Source organism: Delphinus delphis, chromosome 5, assembly GCF_949987515.2.
Source record: "Delphinus delphis chromosome 5, mDelDel1.2, whole genome shotgun sequence".
NCBI lineage: Eukaryota > Metazoa > Chordata > Mammalia > Artiodactyla > Delphinidae > Delphinus > Delphinus delphis.
The window spans coordinates 59,021,884-59,049,681 of NC_082687.1; the positions used below are offsets into that span (position 1 = coordinate 59,021,884).

The window sequence follows — 27,798 nt, forward strand, 5'->3', positions numbered from 1 at the left end:
GGTCATTTGTTGCTGACCTTCTTTTATAACGCAATTACAGCTATAAAATATGTATTCAATTATATCACATAGATAATTATCTTTTCCTTTACATATAATAATGTAACATTTTAGATACATGTTATGCACCTCACAACTTATTCTGAGACATTTTTTTCTGTTAATTTGCATAATGAGGCTAATATTCCATTCCAATATCCATGTGGGCTTGTGTTGTTTTTATTAATTTATGCTTTTCCATGTCTTTTATTGAAAGATTATATATAATTTTTGTTGCTATAGTTGTATTTTTTTTTATGTCACAGCAGGGAAATGCTATTGGAGGAAATAATTGAATGTAAAGTCATTTGAAAGACTCTAGTTATTGTTTTGTTTTATTTTGTTTTGTTTTTTAAGACCTGAACTTGGAAATAATTCAGAATCTTATCTCCTCAGGCAAGAATGATCTACTTGAATTTCTTGGAAAGGTGAAAGGCCTTTTAATGTGACAAATTTTGCAGAGACTAATTTGTGAAAAAGGAGTACATTTTTGTGAACCTAATTTCTAAAATACCTTCAGAGAAATAATTCACACTCTCTAGAAGATTGTAAGCAATGAAACTGGTTTCAGGTACTTTTACAGCATATTCTAATGGAAAGACAAAAAGTTGTGGTTTGGGGAGAGAAATAAGATAATAAAAAATAGTATCTAAATAAAATTAGAAACATTTAGATATATATCAGAATCACATATATAAATATTCATATATAACAGAAATGCTCAAGGATGTAGCATGTTGTCTGGCCTTAGTGGGCACAATTCTGAAACTAAAACAAAAACTACTATTACTATGAAATAAAAAAGTCTATGCCCTTAAATCAGGAGATAATATTAGAATATTATCTTTAATAAGATGTTCATATTGGTAGAGGACTCATAAATCTTTCACATAACATTACTATATTGTTACCTTTGAAGGTTTGAACCATAGCCATTTAATTTCTCTTTTTGTCTTTTATAATACTCTTGAAGTATGTTTTTCTCTATTTTATATGGCAATATTTTGTAGCATTATATTCTTTTCCTAATATTACTTCCTCAATACACTAACAAGTCCAAGAAAGAGCTCCAAATGTTTATTTTCACAAGGTTGACAGTACTAATAGTCATGGGTACTAGCATTTTTGGAAAGATCAAAGTCTTTTTGAGCCAAAGCTAACAAACATATATTTATATATAGAAATAAGCCCATATGCATGAAGAAACATATTTCGCTTTTACCATTTGGTAAACCAAGTTACAAATAAATATGATTTACATATCTTCCTGCAACACGTGACAAAGTAAATATCTAATTTTACAGAAACTGGTATCAATAAATTCACTTTTTCATATTAACAAATGGTAGAGTAATGGTTATTCCTCAACGACTTGGGAAATACCATTTTTCTTAGAGTTAAACTAATCAGATCACATAATGAGAAACTGAAAATGTATTATGCAGAATGATTTATTAACTATATTTTATTTAGTCATATTCTTAATAATAAAGAAAAAATAAATCAGTTAAAGCTTGTGTCTAATAGAGTATTCATGGAGGCAAATTTACCAATATGTTTTCAGCATAACCTGGCAGAAAATGAAAAATAAAATGGAAAATATCAAATAAGAATAAACTGACCTCTATAATAAAGCAAAGTTACCATAGTGTGGTACAAATAAAGATCCACTTTCATTTTTATAACTATTATCAAAAACTTTGTGGAGTTTAATGCTGTTAAAATCTCATTATATAAAACATTAGAAATTTTAATGCACACTGTTACTTACATTCAAGTTTGATTAAAAAAGGCTGGCATGACACATTTTCTCATTTACAAGTATTTCAAAGTGCCCACATGATATATTTAGCTTCTCTCATGAGTCCTCATTGTTCTGAAGTTTGCACATTAACTGATACCTATTTTCTTTTATTTCCACACACATATAGAAACTGGTGTATTATTCCCATTATCACCCATAAGTTCACCTTTACTGAAGTATTTCTATAGATAATTGTTTCCCTATAAACTGTAAAATGTTAAAAACAATAACAAAATCTCATTTCATAGTTTTTCTTATGAAAAATTTTATCACAAGTACTTGAGTGATTTTTCCTGAAAACTTATCCTAAGGCAGAAAATAAATGTCATATAATTTAATAAGTTTCATGTCATGTTTTCATTATTTGTATGTGAATATGACAACAAACCACTTAACGATGTACATATGTGTGTGGGTGAACATGCACACACGCACACACGTGTGTTTTCTTTTCAGGAACAGTGACTGGTTCATACTTGTTTCCTGGGTTAGGCCTTTTGTTAAAAATAGATAATTTAGACAGAGCACACCAGCCAAGAGATTGTAGTAGTTATCCTGGATTTTGAAGCTGGATTTCCTAGGTTAAAATTGCAGCTTTGCCATGTAACTGTGTAACTTTGGGATGTTAATCAAACTCTTTAGTTCCCCCATCAGTAAAGTAAGGACAACAATAGTATCCATTTCATAGGAGTGAACAAAGAATTAAATGAGTTAATTCATATAAGTACTTAGAACACTGCCTGGCTTATACAACGTTGTCAATAAATATTGCTTTATATACGGTTATAGCTGGAATATTTAGTAATACAATTGGCTCTGTTATATCAATGCATGTTTTTCCAAGAAACATGACATCATACAAAACATTTTGTAAACATAATTGATTCAAATAAAAAAGGGGTTGGGAGGCTGGAGAGTTTCAGATTCACAATAATTTAATCATTTCTATCAAAAACTTCAATAATAAAAGTCTATGTATGGCTGTAATTGAACATTAATCAAACCTGAGACAAACCAATCCAATATTTGGTTGAATGTTTCCATGAGATGGAATGAGGTTCTTTTCTCACCATCATGATCATAATCAGGAGCACTGTTCTTAACTAATCTTAACATTTTATCATTTTATCATCTTTGTTACAATTAAACAAAACCCCAAATCCTCAAATAAGGCAGTAGTACATTGGCTTAAAATAAATTCTTCAGCAAGTTAATTTCTATGTGCTTTAATTACTTATTTGTATAATGGAAGTGATAACAATATGTATCTCTTAGTGTTATTGAGAGGAATAAATGAGATAATGAAAGGTAAATTCATTACCAGAGTTTACGGCAAATAAAAAGCACACAATAAATGTTAACATGTATTATTATTATCAATAACAACTGAATATGCTTTCTATTTATTCAAGCACATAATATCCTAAATATTAAGGGTATTTTCCTGAAGATGAAACTAAATGGCTACACTGATCAATTTTGTAAGGTTGGTTTTATTAAAACCCTTCTCTTGTTTGACCAACAGATGGAATTATATAAAATGTGGATGGATTTGACTATCTGACTTGCTTTTTCTGATGTACTATAAAAGGGAAAAGACCTTTCCTTGTGACAAAAATTATTCTTAGTGTATCACTAGTTATCAGAGAAATGCAAATCAAAACCACAATGAGGTATCACCTCATACCTGTCAGACTGGCTATCATCAAAAAGTCTACAGATAATAACTCTCCTATACTGTTAAGTAGGAATGTAAATTGGGCAGCCACTATGGAAAACAGTATGGTGTTTCCTTAAAAAACTAAAAATAGAGCTACCATACGTATGACCCAGCATTCCCACTCCTGGGCATATATCCAGAAAAAAAAAACCTCTAATTCAAAAAGATACTTGTACCCCAATGTTCATAGCAGCACTATTTATTTACAAGAGCCAAGACATAGAAGCAACCTAAGTGTCCATCACCAGATGAATGGGTAAAGAAGATATGGTATATAAACACAATGGAATATTACTCAGTCATAAAAAAGAATGAAATATTACTATTTGCAGCAATTAGTATGAGGTTATCATACTGAGGGAAGTCAGATGAAGATAAATATTATATCACTTATATCTGGAATCTAAAAAATAGTACAAATGATTCTATATACAAAACAGAAACAGACTCATAGAATTAGAACTCAAACTTATGGTTACAAAGGGGAAAGGGGGGGATAAATTAGGAGTATGGGATTAACAGATACAACCTACTCTACATAAAACAGATGAGTAACAAGGATTTACTGTATAACACAGGGAACAATATTCGATATAATAACTTATAGTAGAAAAATAATTGGAAAAAAATATATATATATAACTGAATCACTTTGCTGTACACCTAAAACTAACACAATATTGTAAATCAACTACACTCAAAGTTAAAAAAAGAGAAAAAAAAAGTATTCTTAGTGTCTTAGAAGAAGAAAAAAGAGCACAGTAAAAAAATCACAGGGCTTGTGCCCAAAGAGAGCAGGTATGTTTGCACCATACAGTAAGTTAAGTAATTTCAGGTAAATTTCTTAACTCTGTGTAACTTAGCCTTCTCATCAGTAAAACGAAAACTGAAAGGCAGAGTACTTCAAAAGCCACTGCCCAATATCCTCAGCAATCTTTAAAATCATTGTAATGATAGAGAAACTGAGGTATTTATTCTAAATATTTGCTACATATCACTGTAAATTATTTTCCTCCAGAGTCCAGTGACATCCCATTAATCAGTGACAGAATTTATGTTCATAATCTGTTTAGTTCTTTTCTATTTGGATTTAAGCTATACTCAAGATAATTGCTTCGGTGTTTTTATCCTATATTCTCTAATTTTCAGAAACTACTTATGTTTCTTCTCTTGGTAATATCTTCTAACATTTTACACAAGATGTCAAGTTCTACATAGTGACCACAGAGTAAAAAATTTCTAAAAAGCTAGAGGTGGGGAAACGATTATGATTGTCATTTACTATGAATGAAAAAAAAGTGATTCTTATGTTTTATAAATCTATGAGAAACAGGGCAAATTCCAGGTAAATCTATCATTGTCATTCTACCTATATTTCTAGGTCCTTTCTAGGTTTATTTTGTTTAGTTTGTTTGCCAATGCATTTACTAATGGCTACAAGCATTGGAATAACCATTAACACTGCTAAATTAAAAAGAACTCAGAAAATTTAAAGAGTGCCTGGAAACAAAGAGTGCCCAAAACTTCTTAAACTCTGTCTTTACAAGGTTGACTCTTTTTAAAAAAGAAAATTGACATCAACAATACATTAAATTGAAAAATATTTTTCCCAGTATACATACTTATAAATTTACTTCTTCCAACATATTTGTGTTTAGAATAATATCATGGCAGGGCTCTCCCTCCCCTCCTACAAAATCATACAGTTAACCTGTGCAGTACTTTTTATTTAAAAATTAGCTATTCTAAGTTTCTATTGTTTTAATCATTTTATTTTTAATTTAAGGAGGTTTTCATAATTTTATGAGAATTATGAGTGTCTGAACAGAAAATTATGTTAGTAATTTTCAGGCAATGAGTCTAATTCTCATTTGATTCTGTATTAGCAGAATATATATATAATATATATATAACATGCAGATATTCTTCCCTTCAAAAATAATTCACTCATAGAAAATGTCTAGATGATTTTAAAGCAAATAGAATGAGTATTACGCAATGTAAAAACAATGAAAACAAAACACAAATCACTAATTTTCAGCCAATAAGTAGAAATGAAAAAATAGTTGTGTTTGATGAATCATCGATTTTCCTAAGTTTTTGTGTCATGACCTTTTTTTTTTTTTTTTTTTTTTCTGTACGCGGGCCTCTGTGGCCTCTCCCGTTGCGAAGCACAGGCTCCAGACGCGCTCGGCGGCATGTGGGATCTTCCCGGACCGGGGCACGAACCCGTGTCCCCTGCATCAGCAGGCGGACTCTCAACCACCGCACCACCAGGGAAGCCCATGTCATGACCTTTTAACTCTCAAAATAATTAAGATTCGCAAAGACTATCAGTTTATATGAGTTATAACTATCAATATTTATCATATTAGAAATTAAAATAACTGACATATTTTTAAAAGTACACTGTTGCTGCTACCTTGATCCCTGCTAAGATGCCCACAGTTACCTACCACTGCTTTTGCACCATCAGTGCCTATGTCAAATACAATCAAAATGGCAAATTTTATGTCAGAATTTTTATGAAAATAGTTTGGACCCTGTGGAATCCCAAGAAAGGACTCAGGGATTCCACGTTTCCATGAACAGTGCTTAGAAAATGGCTGCACAAAGGGTTAATACTCCCCAAGACCTGTAAGAGACAGTCAACACAACTCCCTTTAACTTTTATCCTAAGCTATCCTGAAATACTTGAATCATTTACTAACTTTCTGAATTTCAAACTATACATACATAACATATAATTTCATTCAAAATTAAGTTAATATTAGTAAAGATTACTAGGAATCATTTTAGTAGAATATTATCAAATATATATTCTCAGAATCAAAATGGGACAAAATATTAGAGAAGAAGAGATAAACGCTTTCCAGATAGAAACTTTCCAGTTTCTTCATATTCTCTACATTTGGGCTTTGGGAATGGGAGTTTTCTTCCTTCCTTCCTTCATTTCCTTCCCTCCTTTTTTCCCTTCTGTTTCTAGGCCTATCTGTTCTTTTGTTCATTTTACTGCATTAGAATATGGATTCAATGGAAAAGTCCCTGATATGCGGGATTGTTTTTGATCTGTTATAATTCATAAGAGAAATACAAGACATGATGTAATGAATCTGTCAAGGAAGCAAAGGAGAATACTCAAATTGAAAAACTCATGTCTACATACACAGTTATTGCAGAACATTTATTCAGCAATGTACATACAAAAACTGCCACTGGCGTTTCTTCTTCTACTGCTATTGAAAGAGTTCTTAACTTCACCAGGATTAAACACAACAAAAACAAAGGCCTTTTTGTATACTGTAAAATCCCCTGAAGTGATACTGGTATAAACTGAAACATAACTTTTCCGGAAAGGTGAGAAACAATTCTCCCTACCTGCCTCTTTTTCTTTTTTTTTTTTCCGCATGTTCTTGATGTGACTATGACATGTGAAAATGTAATATTGCTAAAATGGTGCTGGAAGATTAAAAGTAAAACTTAAATCACTCAATTAATCAGAAAAAAATTACTCCTACTTTATACATTTAACATCTCTCCTTGATAGAAAACTCTAAAGAGGGTACTTCTTAAATGTGTAGATTCATGATCTTTGATTCTAACATAATTCAAAAGGCAAGCAACATATTTATGTCCATGCCTCCAGGAATAACTGCTAGTATTTCTTTGATAACATCCCCATTGAAACACCCACTAAATCTAACTTGACTTCAAATATTCAGGTTTTAGCTTAAAAAAGTAATGCATGAAGGATGGACACAAAGACAGAAAATAGACTAGTCATTGCATGGGGTGGAGAAGGAGATGGGGATTAACAACAATGGGCATGAAGAATCTTACTGTGGTGATATAAATGATCTAAAACTGACTTATGGTGATGACTGTATCACTTGGTAAATTTACTAAAAAAAAAAAATCATTGTACACTCAAAATGCGTGAATTTGATATATAAAAATGCTTCAATAAAGTTATATTTAAAACTGAATACACTGAATGAAAGAAGCTAGACACCAAAAAGCATATACTATATGAATCCATTTATTTAAATTACAAAATGAGCAAAATAATTTAAGATGATAGAAGTCCCAATAGCAGCAATTCTTGGTTGAGGGGAGGATGGCTGATATAAAGCACAAGGTGTGGTGTCTGAGGTACCCTTAACGTTCTGTCTTTACTTAGTTGTTGTTAGATAAGCTTGGTTTGTGAAAATTCACTGAGTTGTACACTTATCATGTGTGCAATTTTCAGTATATATACTATACCTCAATAAATCACTGTACTTCATATACATATATACATGCTTGTTCAAAATTCCTTTTCAACTAAAAAAATATGGGCAACTTTATGCAGAATAAGGCTGTTATGCCACATGTTTAAAATATTTGTCATAAAAAGCTGGCATGAAGATATCATTACATATGATATTCAAACTTCCCCCATTTAGATGGAATCTATGTCCAATTTATAAGAAGGACTACATTCGGAGCTTTTAATGACAAGGGAATAGCATCCAGGCTAGTTTATCATCGAATTGTCAAGGGGTACTGGGTCTATAGGGATGGCTGATGGTGGAGGGCTGGCTTCAGGCACGTTTGGAAGAGGGCCTAGAGAGAGTAAGCTGTGCACAGCAGGCACCAATAAGCTTGTGAAGCCATGACAGAAAAGGATGGGTGAAGGGTTACTGAAGAGAAGCTGTTTCCCACGATCTTTTTTGGCATTCATCCACTTATATATCTAATATCACTTTGGTCTCTTCCGGTTCCACTAACGCTGCAATCCTTCAAGGACGAGCCTAACACTTTCTCTTCAGTGAATACTCCCTAATATCATCTAGGTAAAAGAGTATTCCTTCTTGTTTTGAACTCTTCAATAAATGTAACTGAGATAAAAATAAATTACTGAACAAATGATATAGCTATTTGTTTTTTATTGGCCAAAAAACTACAGTTTTGTGGACAGGAACTATGCCAGACTTATTTAACCACCAAACTGCAGAGTAATTGTCATAGTGAACGGCATATCATGGACTTTCAGGTATTGGTGGAATTAGTAAATGCAAGTTTTATCAACCAGACTTCAATAAAAAAGATTGAAGAGAAAAAAATGCAAGTATTTCCATTAATAGCTGAAGAAAACATAAACACCTCAGCTGCATTAAAAATGTAAAATTTCTGTAGTTATCGGTTGCCAACAGTCATTTTCACATTTATATTCAAAAGCTATATGTACTATCTTTTTAAACTTTTAAGTATATAAAGTAAAAAGAAACAAAAATGACTCAGAAAATAAAGATAAGAAAGTTTTTAGATGGCATGACAAAATTGGATGGTGTATTTCTAAATTTATACATATATTTGATTTGATTTGAAATATATATATATTTGGTTTGATTTGAAATATATACATATATATGCATATATTTGATTATTACATATTAAAAGTTAGTTTTAGGTAAGATAACAGAAACTCTGCCCTCTAGAAGCCTACAGTTTACACAAGAAAACTGTCTAAAATATGATACTACGCATTTATTGTTTGGATGCAAAAATGATGGATGTAGATGATAACAGGTGAGTGGCCTCGGAAGTTCTGAGAAGGATAAATAAATGTGTTCCAGTAGTATAATGAAAAAGTCTTCTGGTAGTATAATGAAAAAAAGTAAAGCACAGAACACTCAGAGAAATCGGGGACAGAATGGCATGAGAACACACTTAGATTTGAGAACACCAGGCTCAATCTGAAAGGCAGTGAGGAAACTGACTTCTCTAGAGCAGATAGCAGATTGCATAGTTCTACTGGGGAAAAAAAATGCGGAAATCACATGTCATACCCTTTCTGATTCAAGTCCCCAGTTTTTCACACCTAACTAACATGTTAGTATACAGTTTTATTTATGCATTCATTCAATGTGTATTCAAACATCTGCATGAATAGAAGTCCCAATAGCCTGTGACATCTGTCTAATTTATGAGGCTGAAGTAAGTTAGGAAGCATTTTTAACAAGGTTATGCAAAGACACACAAATAAATTTTTGAGTTTAGTGATAATCCTCCCATGTAGAGACATGCTTAAAACTTTTAGGCTGATATAATATCTTTCTAGAAGTTCAAATGAAAGAAAACACAATAATCTAAAACACCTTTTGGAAAAGATTTTTTCTACTATTATTTTAATTCAAACACATTATTTAAACTGTTGACATCATAATATTATGTGCCCATAACATAATTAGTAATTATGAACATTACTTAACATGCTATCATTGGCGTGACAGTGAGAGTTCATTATAAAGCAGCTTAAGTGGACGTGATCATCCCATATCTTGGTAGCTTACAAAATGGGACTAGATTTCTTCTCTCCATTTATTTTGGACAAGTGTAAATGTAGTACATTTAATGGTCTAAATACAAGCAAGAAACTTGCCTCCATGGAGAATCAACCACAGCTATTTTAACTGACAATTCTTAGTTGAGAACCCCCCAGGAAGGCTTCTACAAATGATTTACTCAGGGTGCTTAAAGCAATTTTACTCTGCAGATTTGTCACTTTACAGATGCATCCCATATAATTCAGTAGCTCCAGAGGATCCACTGTAACTATTTTTTGCAATAATTATAAGATTAAGGGCTTATTTTGGGAGCCATTAATAATATCAATGAAAGGATTAAGACAATTCTGGTGAAAATCATATAGAGATCAAAAAGCTAGTGAAGTTAATGCTTCTGCTACATTTTAAATGAAAACCTAATCACAGAAAAGCAGAAAATCCTCCTCAACCCACTTCCCGAACGGATTCTGAAGAATCCTGTGTTTGGTTTTCTGACTGAAACAAATAAAATAACAATTTAGTCATGGTGCCCATTCCATACTACTTATGGAATAACCACTCCTGAAAGATGATTATAACACCTACAGGCAACAAAATGATTAGATTTCTTTTAGGTATAACGTCAGAGAATTTAGCCATAGTTGGAGGTATGTCAATATATAACAACAAGAGACAACAAGAAGAACCAAATGCAACCAAACTTAAATCAAATGGAATCGCTAATTTTAAAATCTTATTTCTCATTAACACTCACCTTAGCATGAGCCAGCATTTTAGAAATAGACAAATAAAAGCTCTCAGATTTGCCCAGAGACCACTATCCTTCAAGTATACCTCAGATGCTCTGATCATCAAAATCCTGGCATGTGATAATTTCTTTGAATAATTTATACGACAGAAATTTATAAAAATATTGACTATCAATGTAAATATCAGAATTTTAAGTATCAAGAAGGTTAAAAATAAGGCAGGCTTTCTTAAGTACAAGAAAGATAATCCTCAAAATCCACTGTCTTTGCTTTTATAATTTAATTCATTTTTACATATGTTTGATCTCCCCCATATTTTAAGAAGTCCTTAAACAAAAGAAAGAGATGCCTAAATAGAAATCCTAATGAAAAACAAATTTACTAAGTAAATCATATATTGATTAAGTTTTTAAAAATTACTTTGTGAGCAAGTAGTCAGAAAGTATGAAGGCTTTTCGTAAATGAATGACTCTGTCACTGATTTCTGAGAAATCATAAGTGAACAAATATTTGAGATATATTTAATATTTAACTAATTTATCAAGAAATTTTAATGTAAACTTTCTATAGTATAGATTCTAATTGACCAGTCTCTTTAGAATTGAAGATTTTTTTTACTTATCCAGTGATATTCTATGGTACTTTATACTACTTTACTATGGTAATATTTCAGATAGTTTAAATGTATTAAATAAATTAATTTATATACTAGATATCAAAGTAATATTTTTATTGTTTTCCAAGGCCAAATAATCATTACTCAATAGTCTTTATTATTTTTTGATTAATAGTTATAAAATTGCCTCTGAATTTAAATTTTACTCTTTTTCCCACACTAATGGAAATCAATGTTAGCAGTAAAATAATTTTTTTGTAATTTCTGGAGAAAATTACATAATTCTGTTTATGAAAACTGAAAAATAAATTTAGTTTCTCAACTAATGAACTCAGTTCTAGAGAATACAGAATAGAACACATGAAACAATAACTAATCTAATACATTCTAATATTTTCCAAATGCCATTTACAATTTCTAGCACTAGCATTTTAGTGATATGGGGAATAGTTTGATATTGAAAAAGTAGTTCAAAGTATCCTAAAGTACACAATTTTATGTGTACCTATGCTCAGTATGTCACACAGATGCATGTTGAGAGTTTATATTAAATGCACAAAGAATATTAGAAATATCATACCTTTGAGACATAATCTTATAGGCATCAGGCAGATAGCATCGTATATTCTCCATCTGAGCAGGGTCAGAGTCACAAATTTTGTCATCAGTCCTCCCATAGTTGGCACTTTCAATCATGATGACATCTGTTCCTGGACAGCGGAGTTCTATGGGGTAGCTCTCACAGGAGAGCTCTCTGCGGACCACAGCCATCGGAATCGGGGCACGGCTGAAAGCTACCAGGAGGAGGAAGAAAAATAAGTCATCTTTGTTACATAGAAAGGAAAAGTACCCATTTCTGATATACTAATATAAAGGAATACAGCAGTTCCAATTCATAATTTTAACTAAAAGTAGATTATCTCTCATTTCAGTAACTTGACAGAATTTTTAAAAATCTAGCTATAACAGTTATTTCTTAGAAACCTTATCTCACAGGTATTTTTCTTATAAATGGAACAAAGCACTCTGGATTTTCTAAAACACTGGCTGGTATGTGAGGTAAAGACTATAGAGAAATATCATGCAGTTTGTAAAACAAGATTCTCAGATTAACCTCAGGAATACTGTGTGTATTTGTTTTGTTTTTTAATAGAAACCATGAACAACAACAAAAAACGTACTGCTCTTGAGTTTATATATACTTATTTAAATAATCTATTTCAATTTTGAAACAGTTTCATTGTTTCAGGTAATAACATAATCAGTATATTTTTTGAGTTAATTATAGAAATAGTGAATGTTCTTTAAGAAAATAGAGATTTGTAAGGAGACAAATTAAATTTTCCTTCAGCTCCCTTCCCACACCGTCAAGAGGTAAGCAGTTAAAAATGTGGTGACTTTTCTATTAGAACTGTCTATAGAAAAAAAACAAACATTGTATATTTCTTCCCATCCCTCTTTTAATTTTCTTAAGTAACTTTTAATTGGGTAGTGTCACACTACACACATTGTTTCATATCTTGATTTATTTTACTTATTAATTTAACAATATATGGTGGAAGTCTTTTCATTCCTATGTTGTATCCCTCATTTTTAATGGCTACATTACATATACATATAAAACATTATTTAATTGGTCTTATGTTAATGGGCACTTAGAAATGATTGACATGTATACACTGATGTGTATAAAATGGATGACTACAAAGAACCTGCGTATAAAAAAATAAATAAAATAAAATTCAAAAAACAAGAAATGTCCCAGTGTTTTTGTGTCATAATACTGCAAGAAGTATAAACTTACCTGTGTACCTTGGCTATAATATTTTAGAAAAAATATAACTATCCAAATATATTTTACAGTATATGTTAATAAATGAAATTGATGAAGGCATAAATATATTTGAAATTTGGCAAATATCAACAACTAGATGTCCAAAAATCTTAATAAAAATATATACTTCCACCAGCAGTACTTTCCTCTTCAAAACTACACATTACCAATTCCTTTATATTTTGCCAATGTGATAGACAAAGAATGATATAACGTCCTTATTTGAATTTTCACCACTTTATTTATACAATGAAATATATTTCCATGTTTCTTGACCCTTCATCTTTTTTTATTATACATTGTTATTGTAAAAGTTGTTTGGATAGAAGAAAATTGAAAAGTTGTCCTTTATACTTGTGGCAAATATGTTTTTCTAGTTTGTTGTTTGATTTCATATGTTTGCTGAATATATATATTTCATTTTTATACAGCAAACTGTCTATCTTTTCACGTCAGATTTAACAGTTTCACAATCCAAGACTGTGAATATAATCAGTACATTATTGGAAAACAGTCAAATGTTTAATTGTAAAAACTCAACAAGTCTTCTTTTAAAAGCACATAATTGAAATTCTTAAATTCTTTACCAACCAGCTAGTAAGGTGATTTTCACGTAAGAGAATTAATTATAGAGATAAATACATGATAGCTATAAATTTGCATTGATAGTTGATTAACTCACTAATGCTGGCACATACATAAAAATGTATTTAAATAAATACATTCACCTTTTCTTATGGCTTTTTTAGTAAGCATGAAATGTGGAAAGCAAAGAAGGGAGGAGAGAAGCAAGAAAGTGTAAAAAGAGTGGGAACAGGGAAAAAAAGATTTTATTACTATAAATATTTTCACTTGAAACTCTACAGAAAATATTGATTTGGTTTATGAAACCATACCTATTATTTCAAAATAGAAAATGACATTAGTTTTTATACCATTTCTATACCATTTTGGAAAAACTATACATGTACCAAAGACCACACGCATAACTTCCGAATAGGTCACTCAAGCTGCACTGCACAGTTAATTCCATTCTGGTTGTCATTCAACATCTTTCTTGTTTTGTCCTCAATCCCCCTCAAACACAGACAGACAGATACCCACACGCAAACACACACACCTGAATCTAGCACATCCACAGCACTGATCAAAGAGAGTTAACACAAAGATTGGTGGTAATAATTATTTTTTTTTATAAATTTATTTTTGGCTGCATTGGGTCTTCGTTGCTGCAAGCGGGCTTTCTCTAGCTGTGGTGAGCGGGGACTACTCTTTGTTGTGGTGCACAGGCTTCTCATTGCGGTGGCTTCTCTTGTTGAAGGGCACGGGCTCTAAAGCGCAGGCTCAGTAGTTGTGGCGCACAGGCATAGTTGCTCCGCGGCATGTGGGATCTTCTCAGAGTAGGGCTCGAACCCATGTCCCCTGCATTGGCAGGCAGATTCTTAACCACTGCGCCACCAGGCAAGCCCGGTAACAATACTTTTAAAGTTTGTTCCTGAGTCAACATTTTGACAGGGTAGTCTTTGGTATAGCCATTTTTTAAAAATCAGATTGAAACTGCTTCCAAACATTGAGTTGATCTTGCTATATTTTGTTAACCTAACCTATTAAGTCATATTGTTAAAAAACAAGTTAGTTTAACAAAGAAATAAAAATAAGCAAATAATAAAGTCAAAGCATTGTTTGACTAAGTGGACAATTTGGTTGATTAAACTCATCAGTCCATTTTGCTAAAACGCGTACACAGACATAGCTTTAATTTGGGTCTTAACTGTCAAAAACATGACTTAGAACCAGACAGTGGCAAAGTCAACTAAAATGTCGAGGGCAAATTTCCCATGTATCTCGTTTGAGCCTATAAGGATTATTCAAAAGTTATAGATATGGAAATTTTTACAGGGTACTAGGGTTGATTTGTGGATGCTTTCTTCCATTTAACATATAATTGCATTAGTATCAGTAACTCAGTGATAAATTGCATTCCTGAATAATGAATGCTTTGTTTAAAGGAATGTATTACTGGAAACTATTCTATAACATATCTAATTAGCTATTTAAATTATTTTAATTACATTGCTAAATGCTTTAATCAGCAACTAAAGTCCAATGGAAAAATATGCTTAAGTTAAAAGATTTTTGTTGTTGTTGTTTTGTCTTTCAGTTGTTTTGTCATTCAGTTACCATGCTAACAACGGAGAGATTTTGGTTACTAGAGAAAACAACTAAGACACGGAAAATGTCAACAATTCAATGCAAGTTAGCCAGTGAAATAATACGGGGAAAAGATGGCATATTCTTTTTTTTTTTTTCTTTTTGTTTTTTGGTACGCGGGCCCCTCACTGTTGTGGCCTCTCCCGTTGCGGAGCACAGGCTCCGGACGCGCAGGCTCAGCGGCCATGGCTCACGGGCCCAGCCGCTATGCGGCACGTGGGATCTTCCCGGACCGGGGCACGAACCCACGTCCCCTGCATCGGCAGGCGGACTCTCAACCACTGCGCCACCAGGGAAGCCCAGTTGGCATATTCTTGAGGTCCTTCTCATTTTCATACCATGAGTTAATTTGTGGTAACAAAGAACAGAGTGTCACCTATTAGGTGTGTAATAGACATTGGCTGAATAAATGGGAAAAGCTTCAGATGTGAAATCTGGTAGACTTCTGTTAAGATGCTGCACTTTGGAACTACCCACTGACCATGGGACTAAGAGGACGCAAATGAAACTAAGCTTCTCTGCTAAGGACGTCCAGAACCTCAGGAATTGCCCAAGTTCCATGCAGAACACATCCCTAATTAAAAGTGCTCCTGACCAAGGATTAAACAACAGGAGAATTAGCTCCCGGTTCTTGCTCACTTGTTTCTGCACAAATCACTCTTATTCTTCCTTTTCTGAGGCCTCAGCCAATCTGTTGTTAAAACTTCTTGTTTTTTGTTACTCTCTTCTTGGGCTTTCCTACTGCAATCCTGCTTGGTGACTTTTGACTCAAAATGCTTTAAATTCTTGGTGGATGTGGGTTATGATAACTAAAGATACCAGTCTAAAGATGGGGTGAGGGTGGGAGCAGGGTGCTAAAAGCTGATGACCAGAGTCAATTGATTCCTCCTGGACTCAAGGACAGGGGTCAGAGATTTGCTAGGATAACCCTAGGGCTTTACAGGGTAGCATTCAAAGAAGGGAGTGCTACTTGAGACATAGGATTTTAGGACAAAGGATATCAATAAGTAAAAGACTAAACACAGATTAAGAGGTAAGCAGCCAGTTAGTTGGTTGAGGGCATTAACCCAGTATAATTAATTAAGTTTTTAAACATGTTGAATTTAAGGTGTCAGGATAACACTCAGGAACGTTTAATTTTCATTTGGGTTCATGAGTCTAGAATGTATGAGTAGACTATAGTCTAAAACCATGGTAATAACAGTAAGTAGCTGAAAAGGATAGATGTAGAGGAGAATAAATGCAGAAGGTGGAGTATCAGTAGCCACTGAAGAAATGTAGAAGAGCGTACTACTTAGTTGATGATCATATATATAACAGAGAAAAGCACTGTGTATCTATTTAAGAAAGATTTTCATTTAGATTTTCACTAAATGGACAATATGCCTGCCACTGCTACTTAATTTTAGGACAGATGAATCAAGCACTTATATATATCTCTCCCTGGGCCAAGCCTTCAATGCACTGTTCAAATCTGGTTTTCCATGGATTGTTTTACATATTCAATGATGCACTCAAAAATAAATGGTGCAGTCTATTCTCTATTAGGCAGAAACTAAAATCTTCAGCCTGCCCTATGTGTCTGTTTGTTGTGATATTAAAACCTATTAGCAATACAGTTTATATTTTTATTTATTTTTCATTTCCTTACTTTTATACTTTGTTTACCCCAAATCCCATGTATTAAATAAAATTAAATTTACTAAGAAAAAATTTTAAGCATAGATAAGAAAATGCAAATTAAAAGGCTATTTTGCAGCGGTAAAGATAAAAGTTGCTTTAAATGGGTAACGACAGAGAACATATTTGACCTATGTATAGGGACAAAAAAAATTACATGATTTGATGATTGGTTGAACATGAAGGGTAAAAGTGAGGGTACAAGGATGACTACCAGGTTTCTGGCATAAGCAAGTGATTAGATTGTAGTGCCATGAACAAAATCTAGTAGGAAGTTGAATACAGGTCAGTGATTTAGAAGAGAGATCTTCATAAATTTGAGAATTGTAAGGTAGTTCTCAAACCAGAGCAGTAGATAAGATAACCCTTGGAGGGAGAAAGATTGTATTAAACATGTGCACGTGGCAGTTTTAAAATACGTTCATAATTCCTTGCTACTTCTCCATTTTTTTTCCCTTTCCTCTTGAATGTGGGCTTTACTTAGTGACTCACTTCTAATGGACACAGCCTGGTAGAAAGTGTGTGATTTCCAAGAGCAGTTCATTAACAAGACATTGCAGCTTTAACCTCTCTTGAATCACTCACTTTGTATAAAGCCGGTCACCAAATCTTGAGCACATTCAAGCAGCCCCAAGGAGAGGTCCAGAAAAGGAACTGAACACTATGCTGACAGCCAGAATGAACTTGCAAGGCCGGCAAGTGAGGCATCTTGGAGGCTGTCCCTCCAGCCACAAGAAACCCTTCCTTTGGGTAACTACAACCCTATGAGAGACCTGGAGTCAGAACCAGCAAATTAAACTATTCCCAGATTCCTAACCTAAAAAAACCACAGAAGATAATAAACGTTTACTGTTTTAAGCCACTAAGTTTGGGGCTATATATTACTAATACAGTGCAGAATCAATTATGAAGGAATGTTTAAAGAGTGGACATTGAAACTGTTGGATGATACTGAAGAATTACCAAATCAATAAAAGAAAAATACTATGAATGACCCACACAGAGAGTCTAATATTACCATCCCTTTGCTTAAACATAGTTTGGGCCGTTAATTTAAAAAATATAACATTCCATATATATATAATTTATTATACACATGTTTTATATTATGCATTATATATAATACATAAATAATCCAGGTTCAGCACTAAAAACAGATTATTAATAGGTGTTAAGCTTTTTTTCCCCCCCTGTATCCCAATGATCATAAGAAGGGGAAAAAAAGCCTCTTTTGAAAACTTTAAAATAAAAAGAAAATAGATCTGGTTCCTTAAGAGAAAGAAGTAAATTAAACTATTTGTAGGTCAAGGCTAATGATTTTAAGGTGTTTCTTAATTATAGAGAAGGACACTTACATATCTGGAAGTGGGTTACTGCCTATAATAAAGTATTGGCAATGCCTTTTAAAAATTCTTCATTACTTAAATGCTGCCAAAAAGCAAATATTCCCAATTTTAAGTTTCAGCAGAACCTATGACATAATTTTCTTAAATATAAGTATTTTCTCTGTGCTGTTTTACATGCCAACACACTTATCCAAATTTTAAAAAATGTGCTCTGAAAAACTAGTCTGAAATGTTTGGCAGCAAAAATAACACTGGAAATCCAGTGAAATATCAAACTATCATCTACTTTCTATAAAAGTACATCTACTACCAGTAAGCATCTAATATACTGAATTTCAAAAGTCTATTTCGACAAAGAATACATATAATTTAAATACTTCAGTATTTAATTAAGTGTAACACAGTGACAATTAAAATTGACACCATAAAGAAATAACCAAAGGCAATTATGTTCTGAGGTCAGAAAGAAAAGCATGAAATTTAGAATTTCTGAAATTACAGGGAAAAAATGTCCTAATGAGAGGAATGTCATAAAACAATTACTGTAAAGCTATCCTTCTGACTTATGGAGCTTCAGCACGAGGGTAACATTAATCATTCTTTTTGAGGATATATATACGAAATGGTGACCTTTAAGTGACATTATCCACATGGAGGGTGCCTAAAAAAATGTAGCAAGTGTTTGAATAAATGAACTCATATCTACTTGTTATAAGTTTTCAACATTTAATAAAATTATACTCTACATTGTCTTCCAATTATATTCATGAGGGACAAAAATTTTTAAAACTGAGTCAAACTTCACATATCACTATTATCACAGCCTTTTCCTAAATGTCAAAAACACCAAACTGGCTGTTCGAAGTGTTCTTAAGAGTAAAATTACAATTTCAAGATAAACAAGAATCCAGTAAAAAGAATTATACAATTCAAAAGAAATTTTAAAAGATATGCCAATTTAACTCTAAATGTATATTTATCAGTTACAATGTGGCTGCTGGGAGTTACTAAACACAAGACATGGATATTGTTTAAATTCTCCATCCACATTGGTGATTATCTCAGGCCTCGGAGTGGTCCTATACAGAATGGGATTCCAAAAGTCTGGCAGAAGGAGCTTCAGAGGTATCATATGAAATCAAGAAAATGATAAACATTCGTGTGCGATGGTTAATTTTATGTGTCATTGTGACTGGGCTAAGGGATGCCCAGGTAGCTGCTAAACCATTATTTTTGAGCACCTCTCTGAGGGCATCTCTGGAAAAGATTAACAAAAATTAGCATTTGATTCTGTAGACTAACAGAGATCACCCTCACCAATTTAAGGTGGTCTGGTGAGGGCCTGAATACAACAAAAAGGCAGAGGAAGTGTAAATTTTCTCTCTGCTTGAACTGGGATAACTATCTTCTGCCCTCTAACATTGATGCCCCTTGCTCTCAGGCCTTCAGACATAGGCCAGAGCCTACACCAGTGGCCCTCTGATTTTCAGGTTTTTGAGTACGGGTTGGAACTACATCACTGGTTTTCCTGGGCTGCCAGCTTGCAAACAGCAAATCATGGGACTTCTCAGTCTTCATAATTGTGAGTCAATCCCTCATAATAAATCACTTCATATTGACCTAGATAGATAGATAGATAGATAGATAGATAGATAGATAGATATAGATAATATAGATAACTGTGATATGTGAAAATTGACAGTTTAGAAATTTCATGTCATGAATATAACTGGAAAACAATCTAGAGAACCCTAATAATGTGAGTGTAGCAAAATCCCCAAAGGCAAAAGATAGCATCGATGATTACTAAAACCCAAAGATTATAGAATAATGCCAACAAGATCAGATGGGTGAAAGCTCACAGCAGGGGAGAGCAGATGGACAGATGATCCAGAGCAAAAGTACTGAGAATCTTCCTAAGTGTCTCCATTTCACTCTAGAATCTTAGAGTTGAAGAGAGAGTGCACAACCTATGTAAGGTTTAACCATCATAAAGTACAATGAAAATGTGAAACAGATTACAAAGTAATGAAGCGATAAATTTGTTTAGTTTCTTAAGACAGATTTCTTGAAGGAAGCAAACTTGAGATGTCCTTTAAAGACGAAATAATATATGAATATAGGAGAAAAGATAACAAAATATTCCAGGCAGAAATTCTGAGCAAAGAGAGCTATATTCAGCATTTTGAGTGAGGATCTCAAAGAGATATCTGTACCCCCTTGTTCATTACAGCACTACTCTCAATAGCCAAGATATGGAAACAACCTAAGTATACATTGATGGATAAATGGATAGAGCAGCTGTGGTGTGTATATATATATATATATATATATATATATATATATATATACACACACACACACACACACACACAATGGAATATTATTAAGTCATGTGAAAAAAGGAAATCCTGCCATCTGTAACAAACAATGATGAACCTTCAGGAAATTATGCTAAGTAAGGTAAGTCAGACCAGAGAAAGACAAATACTGTAAGATACCACTTATATATGGAATCTAAAATAGCCAAACTCATAGAAACAGAGAACAAAATAGTGGTTTCTGGGGGTTGGGGGTTAAGGGAAATGGGGAGATGTTGGTCAAAGGGTTTAAATTTCCAGTAGTTGTAATATGGATAAGTTCTGAACATCTAATGTACAGCATGGTGATTATAGCTAACAAAACTGTATTATATACTTGAAAGTTACTAAGAACACTTAAATGTTCCCATCACAAAAAAATAAATGGTAATTATGTGAGGTGATGAAGGTGTGAATTACTTCTAATGTGGTAATCATTTCACAACATACATGGGTATCAAATCAACACGTTGTACACCTTAAACAAACACGATATTCTATGTCAATTATAACTCAATAAGTATGGGGAAAAGAAATTATATTCACAAGAGATTTGGGAGTAGATGGCAGACAGGAACTAAACAGCAGTCAAATCAGAAAGAGGCTTCAAATTAGATTCAGAATATAGTCCAAATACACGGTAGTGGAAGATTACAGCATAAAAGAATAACGTAATAATAATATTAATGAAATTAATCTTAAAAAGCACTAACAAATAATTATTCAAACAGATTAGGTGAAAGATAAAAGAGTCTGGAAATTGATGACACAAAAGGCAATATGATGATGGTAATTGCTAATACATATTGGGTGTTTTAATTTTAAAAGTATCATTTTATGTTTTTTAAAGTATCATTGCTAATGAGAACATACTGTGTAGCACAGGAAACTCTACTCAATGTACTGCGGTGACCTAAATGGGAAGGAAATCCAAAAAGAGGGAATATATGTATATGTTTAGCTGATTCATTTTGCTGTACAGTAGAAACTAACACAACATTGCAAAGCAACTATACTCCAATAAAAATTAATTTTAAAAAAAGTATCATTGTATTTCAAACTCCAAACTATAAAAGCTTGTCAATATTATCATCCCCATTTAGTGTACACCAGGAAAATATGGTTTAGCCCAAAATGCTAAGAATGTGAGGCATGAACTAGAAAGTCATACAAGTGAGAGAAAAGATGCAATGACTCTTCTTGTGTGTCACACAAACAGAAAGAACAAAGGAAGGCGAGTTCTGTCAGGAAATACATAAGGCAATGTGACAATATCACACTAGTTATCAATAATATAAAGTTTATGGATTGCCAGTCCTTTGATGAAATGAAGCCTTATTTCCAAATATGAAATGCAAGTTAAATATTCCAATTACTGTGTCTGACAGGGGCCTTTTTTTTAATAGCACAAAACATAACAGCATAATATTATTATTTTAAGAATTTTAAGATTTCTTTCCTAACATTTTAATACATTTTAATATTGTATCACAAAAACTAATATGAAAATTTCCTTTGTGTGAAAATCTACTGCAGTTAAGATGGAAAATCACTACTTTACTTTTAAAATGTGACATAAATTCTCAAATGTAGTCATTATACTTTTACTGAAGTATATAAATATATGATTTTCTTTATTGCAAATAGCCAAATTTAAAGTTTATGTTATTCTTGTCATATAACAGAGAAAATCTGTAGTCATATAGATTTTAACAAGAAATATACAGTAAATTTAGAGAAGGATATATATAAGTTTTGAATAAACAGTGATGTCTCAAGTTAAGACTAAATGACATTTAATTTTGAAGGGAAGGAATTCCTGAACAGTGAATGAACTCTCTACTGCACTGCAAACGCGATTCAGAAATATACAAGCAGTACCTACTTACATTCGTCCCCTCCTCTCTCCCCGCAAACACACTATATTCCTTGGAAAGGATAAAGAGCTTTCAGTGGCTTAAAAGTTTTTGTTTTGTTTTATCCTTAAGGAAAGCAATGCTAAGACATTTTCTAATTCAGCAGGGTAAATCTTCTGCAGAAAAGACCTTGTAATAACCTCTTTGGTAATCTTCAATATTGAAAAATATATACAACAGGGTTTATAAATCCTTTATCCACAAGCTTTACAACAGCTTTCACATATATAAACTCACCCAGTCAGTGCTGAACACTAGTGTCTGTGTAATGCACCCGAAATTAGAAAATAAATCTAATCATAAAGACCCTGACCAAATCCTCATCTCCACATTGGTACAGTTTCTAGCCAAAGTTTCCTACTACCTGGTTGCAGAAGCTAAAAGTTAAAATTCATTCCACTAGAATGTATTTGTTAGGAGTAAGTTTCCAAATTGATGATGCTGCTTGCAAAATGAAATGCTTATTCTTTTTTTTACTCCCAGTGAAAACTTTTATTAGCAATGTTTTAAAACAAATATATTTTCATTAAGAAGTTAACTAAACACTAAATATTGAATGTAAGTCCTGGCTTTAAATACAGTGAAATCTCTATTTGGTGATATCGGTAAATGAGGAATGTATTAACCAATCAAATCTCTCAGCCTAGGAAAGTCCAGATACTTGCTAAATATGCAAACTATAGGATAGGAAGAGTAGCCAGATAGTTTTTTTTTCATAAATACTGATGACAATTTTTCCTACAAAGTAGGAAAAATAAGCAGTCAGAATGTGAAAAAAGGGACTTCCCTGGTGGCCCAGTGGTTAAGAATCCGCCTGCCAATGCAGGGGACACGAGCTCAAGCACTGGTCCGGGAAGATCCCACATGCCACGGAGCAATTAAGCCCGTGCGCCACAACTACTGAGCCTGTGCTCTAGAGCCCACGTGCCACAACTACTGAAGCCCACGTGCCTAGAGCCTGTGCTCCGCAAAAAGAGAAGCCTCAGCAATTGCAACGAAGAGTAGCCCCTGCTCGCCGCAACTAGAGAAAGCCCGCTCGCAACGAAGACCCAACGCAGCCAAAAAAAAGGAATGTGAAAAAAGTTAGCCAAAATGAAAACATAAACCCTAGGCAAAACAAACAAAAAACCTGAGCACACACTGGATAATTCTGGACACTAGTGAATATTGAAAGTGAAATATGTTGGGCTGGGTCAGAAGTGAACTCTCACCTTTCCCCAACTTTGAGGCAAAGCCACCAGAAGGATTCTGAATAAACAGATTTTTCTCTTCTCTCTAACAACAATAAAAACAATAAAATATTCTGAAAGGCAGAAAAGTACCTCACACACTTAAGTTTCAAAGCCTTATGAACTGACCTCAAAAACCACATTAAAAAAAATCACAGGAAACAGGTGATAAAGGCTATACCCAGGATTATTTGTATACATGGGAAAACTGTCGTGAAATGACATAGGGCATGTCCAGCACTCTATTTTATTTGTTCAGCTCAACTACAAAATATACCACTGAGGTTAGTAAAATTTTCCCACCTACAAAAATATTTAATGGAAAGTTTTTATATAATACATTTTCAGGATCACATAGCAAGTTTCTTGAAATAGATTAAAATCAAAGTTCTAAACATCTACCCTGATTCTTCCTCAAATCATTAAAAAAAAAGTCATGAAATAAAAACCAGTTTTCAAAATGATGGTTGAGAAATACATATTCTGACATGCCTTAATAATAAATATCAATCAATGATTAACTTCATCTATTCATTCAACAAATAAAAATAGATCATTAAAGGAAGTGTCCAACACTGTTCCAGGCTGTGGGTATTCAATGGTCAATAAAGCATTGATTCATGACCTTATGGAATTTACAACATAAATGGAGGCAGGGGATAAACATTAAAAACAATTAAATATACAAATGATTAAATAACCCCAAAATAATCATGAAGACTATGATGGAAAAACAAAACAAAATATGACACTATGAAAGAAAACAGCACAGCTTCACCAGCTGAGGTTTGAACAGCATGTCTGTCTCTGGTTTACCCAAGAAAGTTGGGAGTATCTAAAATGATTTTAACGAGTGTTTATAAAATTACTAAAACACAAGTTTAAAATCTTATAATGCTCAATGTTATTCAAAATGAATTATCTCATTAAGTCTTGCTCAAACTCTTAGTAGAGGAAGCGCTCGAAATGTATTATTACAAACAGACATTTACTTGAATCAATAAGTTGTTGAAGGGGAGAGCAGAAAGGATGATTACACTCATAATTAGCTTTCTGTGATTCATACCAAAAAAGAATGAAGGGATAAACTGCATTATTTTTCACACTTCAATCAAACCATATCACTTTATAAGTATATTTAAACAGATGTGATAAAAAGAAAATGCTGACATTTGTAAAGAGATTTTCAGATCTTTGATTTAACTGGCATAGAATGTAATACATTTTCTTGAATGCAGCTATAAAAAAGATGTATGCAACTTTTAATAAATAATATAGAGAGCCTTCTAATAATAATATACTGAGTTAATCTAATATGAATTTTCCAATCTCTCTATTTCTAAAAGAGTTTATGGGAGCAAAGATATCTTACAGATTTTAATAAGTTTCCAAATTATAATTTCAGGATTACAAGGTAAAATGTAAGTTGTTTTTAGTGAAAGAATCATTTTAATGCCTAGAAATCTGCCCAACTCCAAGAAACAAATCCATCACTAAAAATACATAAATCCAAAATTATTTCCACAGTTGACACATCTTCCTGTCAATGATATTGGAGTCATTGAATTGAATTTTAATTATATCCTGCTGATCATCTAATTTCATATTTATTTATCACTTGGAATGCTCTAGTATTTCCAAGATCCTTGTTAATGTTGACTATGGCTGATACATTTCCCTGTTATTTAAACAGGATTCTGTTCCTAATATTTGAGGAAGTTTTTTTTTTTAATTACCTTGTTTACTGAATTGATAATGATTTCAGAAGGCATTTTGCCAAGTTTATTATTTAAAAACTAAAATTTGAACTTAATTATTAAAGTTCTAAAGTGACACACTGATATTTACAAATGATGACTATATGCATATACCTTACTGCAATTATTACATTTATTTATGCTTGCTTTTTCAATATATACAAGGATTACAAATCACACAGACATACCATACATACATACACCCGTAAGGCTGCTTTATGAAAATGTCAATTTTTAAGTTATTTTTCTAGTACTGCTGATGGTGTAGGTATGATGGAGTTATTCTCTTTCTCTTGGTTTGAAGTATGCTTTCAACCTATCTGTTTATCAGTAAATGCCCAATTCAGAAAACAGAATTAGGTTGAATGCCAGAGGCCACTTGGTTTGAGAATGAAAGTATTTCACTTTAAACAAACAGTTTAAAAATAACCATTAATGCAGTTTTCAATGTTTCTTCATTCTTCTTGTTTGTACACTTATTTGGCCAAAGTTTCGTATTGGTTTTTTTCCCTCACATGAACATCCAAGAAAAAGAGACCAGTTATTATTTTTTTAAAAATCAACTGTCATTCTATAATAAAGTGTAAATAATATCTAGCTTTCCGTAATTAGTAAGCTTTCTCTAGTTATGTTTTACATCTGTCCAAGTGAATGCAATTTAGCAGGCTTTTTATAAGTATTTGTTGAATGCAAGTCAGTAGAGGTATTTAAAAATATTCTTTATATATACCAATTTTAATTGAACAGACTTTTTGTCCAAAGTCTCTGCAAAAAAGAGATTCTATTCTAGTTCATACATTTATGGGAAAATATTAATCATTTGATTTCTATTTTACCAAAGCATAATTTAATATCATATGAATATTAATTTAGGAAAAAACTCACATCATGTTGTGAATATAAGCGGTTTCCCTGAAAAAAACAGTAGAGAAATTGGAAGAACTAGAAATCAGATGCAGGTTCACTCAATCACTCACTCATTCAATATGCATTAAATGTCTATTTACCATGTATGAAATATGTTTAGGCACTTGAAAGTTTAAAAATGAAAATAAAATGTTTCCTCTCCAGGGAGCCAGGATGCAGATATATTTAAAATCTGTGTACTATAATGATAACATTTAAATCTAAGGTAACGAATTGATCGTTCCTATGTGGAAAAAAGTTATTGAGAGAAAATCTGAATCTCCAGGGTATTCAAGGTTATAAAATTCTAGGGTCAATACAAGCAATTTATACATCATATTTATTTTATGGGGTTATTTTTTCAAATACAACAGAACAGATCCCACCAGATCCCAATACCTAACACTATGCTTAGCATGTATTTATTGAATAAGTGCCTTTCTATCTCTAGTTTGCTGCACTAATAAACAATTTATTTTGGTCCTACAATTTTGCTTGGATCACCCATAAATCTTATTTCAGAAATGCACTAAGAATTCATCACAAAAAGCCTGAACTTTTGGCAAAAGATGATCATTTACATAAAGATGCTTGGAGACTCAAAGCGTCAAAAGCATTTCTTTATTTGGGTGGTCTCAAAGATGAGGTCATATCACAGAAGGGGGCCTTGAGAACACATGGAATTTTCACATCTATAATACTTATAAGTCTCTGCAGTATTTAATTTCACATGACACAAATTAATGCAGTGATATTTATGGAGAAAACGAATTGTGACATAAGTGAGGTTTTTATTAATCATAAGTTGCTGGTATGTTATTTAATTTATAGTATTCTGAGATACCACATTGCCATAAATATCACAAGTCACATGGTTTAAATTTTCTAATATTGGGAAATATATTATTAAACATATATTAAAAAAGGATTCATCTATAGTCTCTTAGATAATTCACACTTTCTCATAAATTGCTCTTTTTACAAACATACGCATTTAAATTATATTTCTTTTCTCACATTACAACATCTGGATAAACTAAGAATTTTAACTTCTCCGTCTAAGGACAGACTGGGCTATAAATTTGTTCACAAGACAAAATAGGAGACCATGTGAAGCTGAAGTAATTGTGGTTTTCACTGAAGCAAAAAATGACACAAGGAAGAATAACTGCACAGATAGGATTTACGAAGAGTTGAAGTTTCTTCTGTACCTGTGGTCCCCTGATCAGTTTCTGTAGAGGAAACATAAGCCCACAGAATAATATTTGCACTTTTAAAAAAGTGGTGAATTACATAATTATA

At 32.5% G+C, this 27,798-nt stretch overlaps 1 protein-coding gene across 5 annotated transcripts in view; it reads right to left on the reverse strand.

Moving 5' to 3' along the window:
* The window catches only part of ADGRL3 (adhesion G protein-coupled receptor L3), an 872,689-nt gene that overhangs the window by 473,806 nt on the left and 371,085 nt on the right, over positions 1-27,798 (reverse strand). For all 5 annotated transcript variants that reach the window (XM_060012458.1, XM_060012453.1, XM_060012455.1 and 2 more), the window contains one exon: positions 11,838-12,051. In XM_060012458.1, the coding sequence (XP_059868441.1) occupies positions 11,838-12,051 (214 nt within the window). The remainder of the gene's footprint in view (positions 1-11,837; positions 12,052-27,798) is intronic.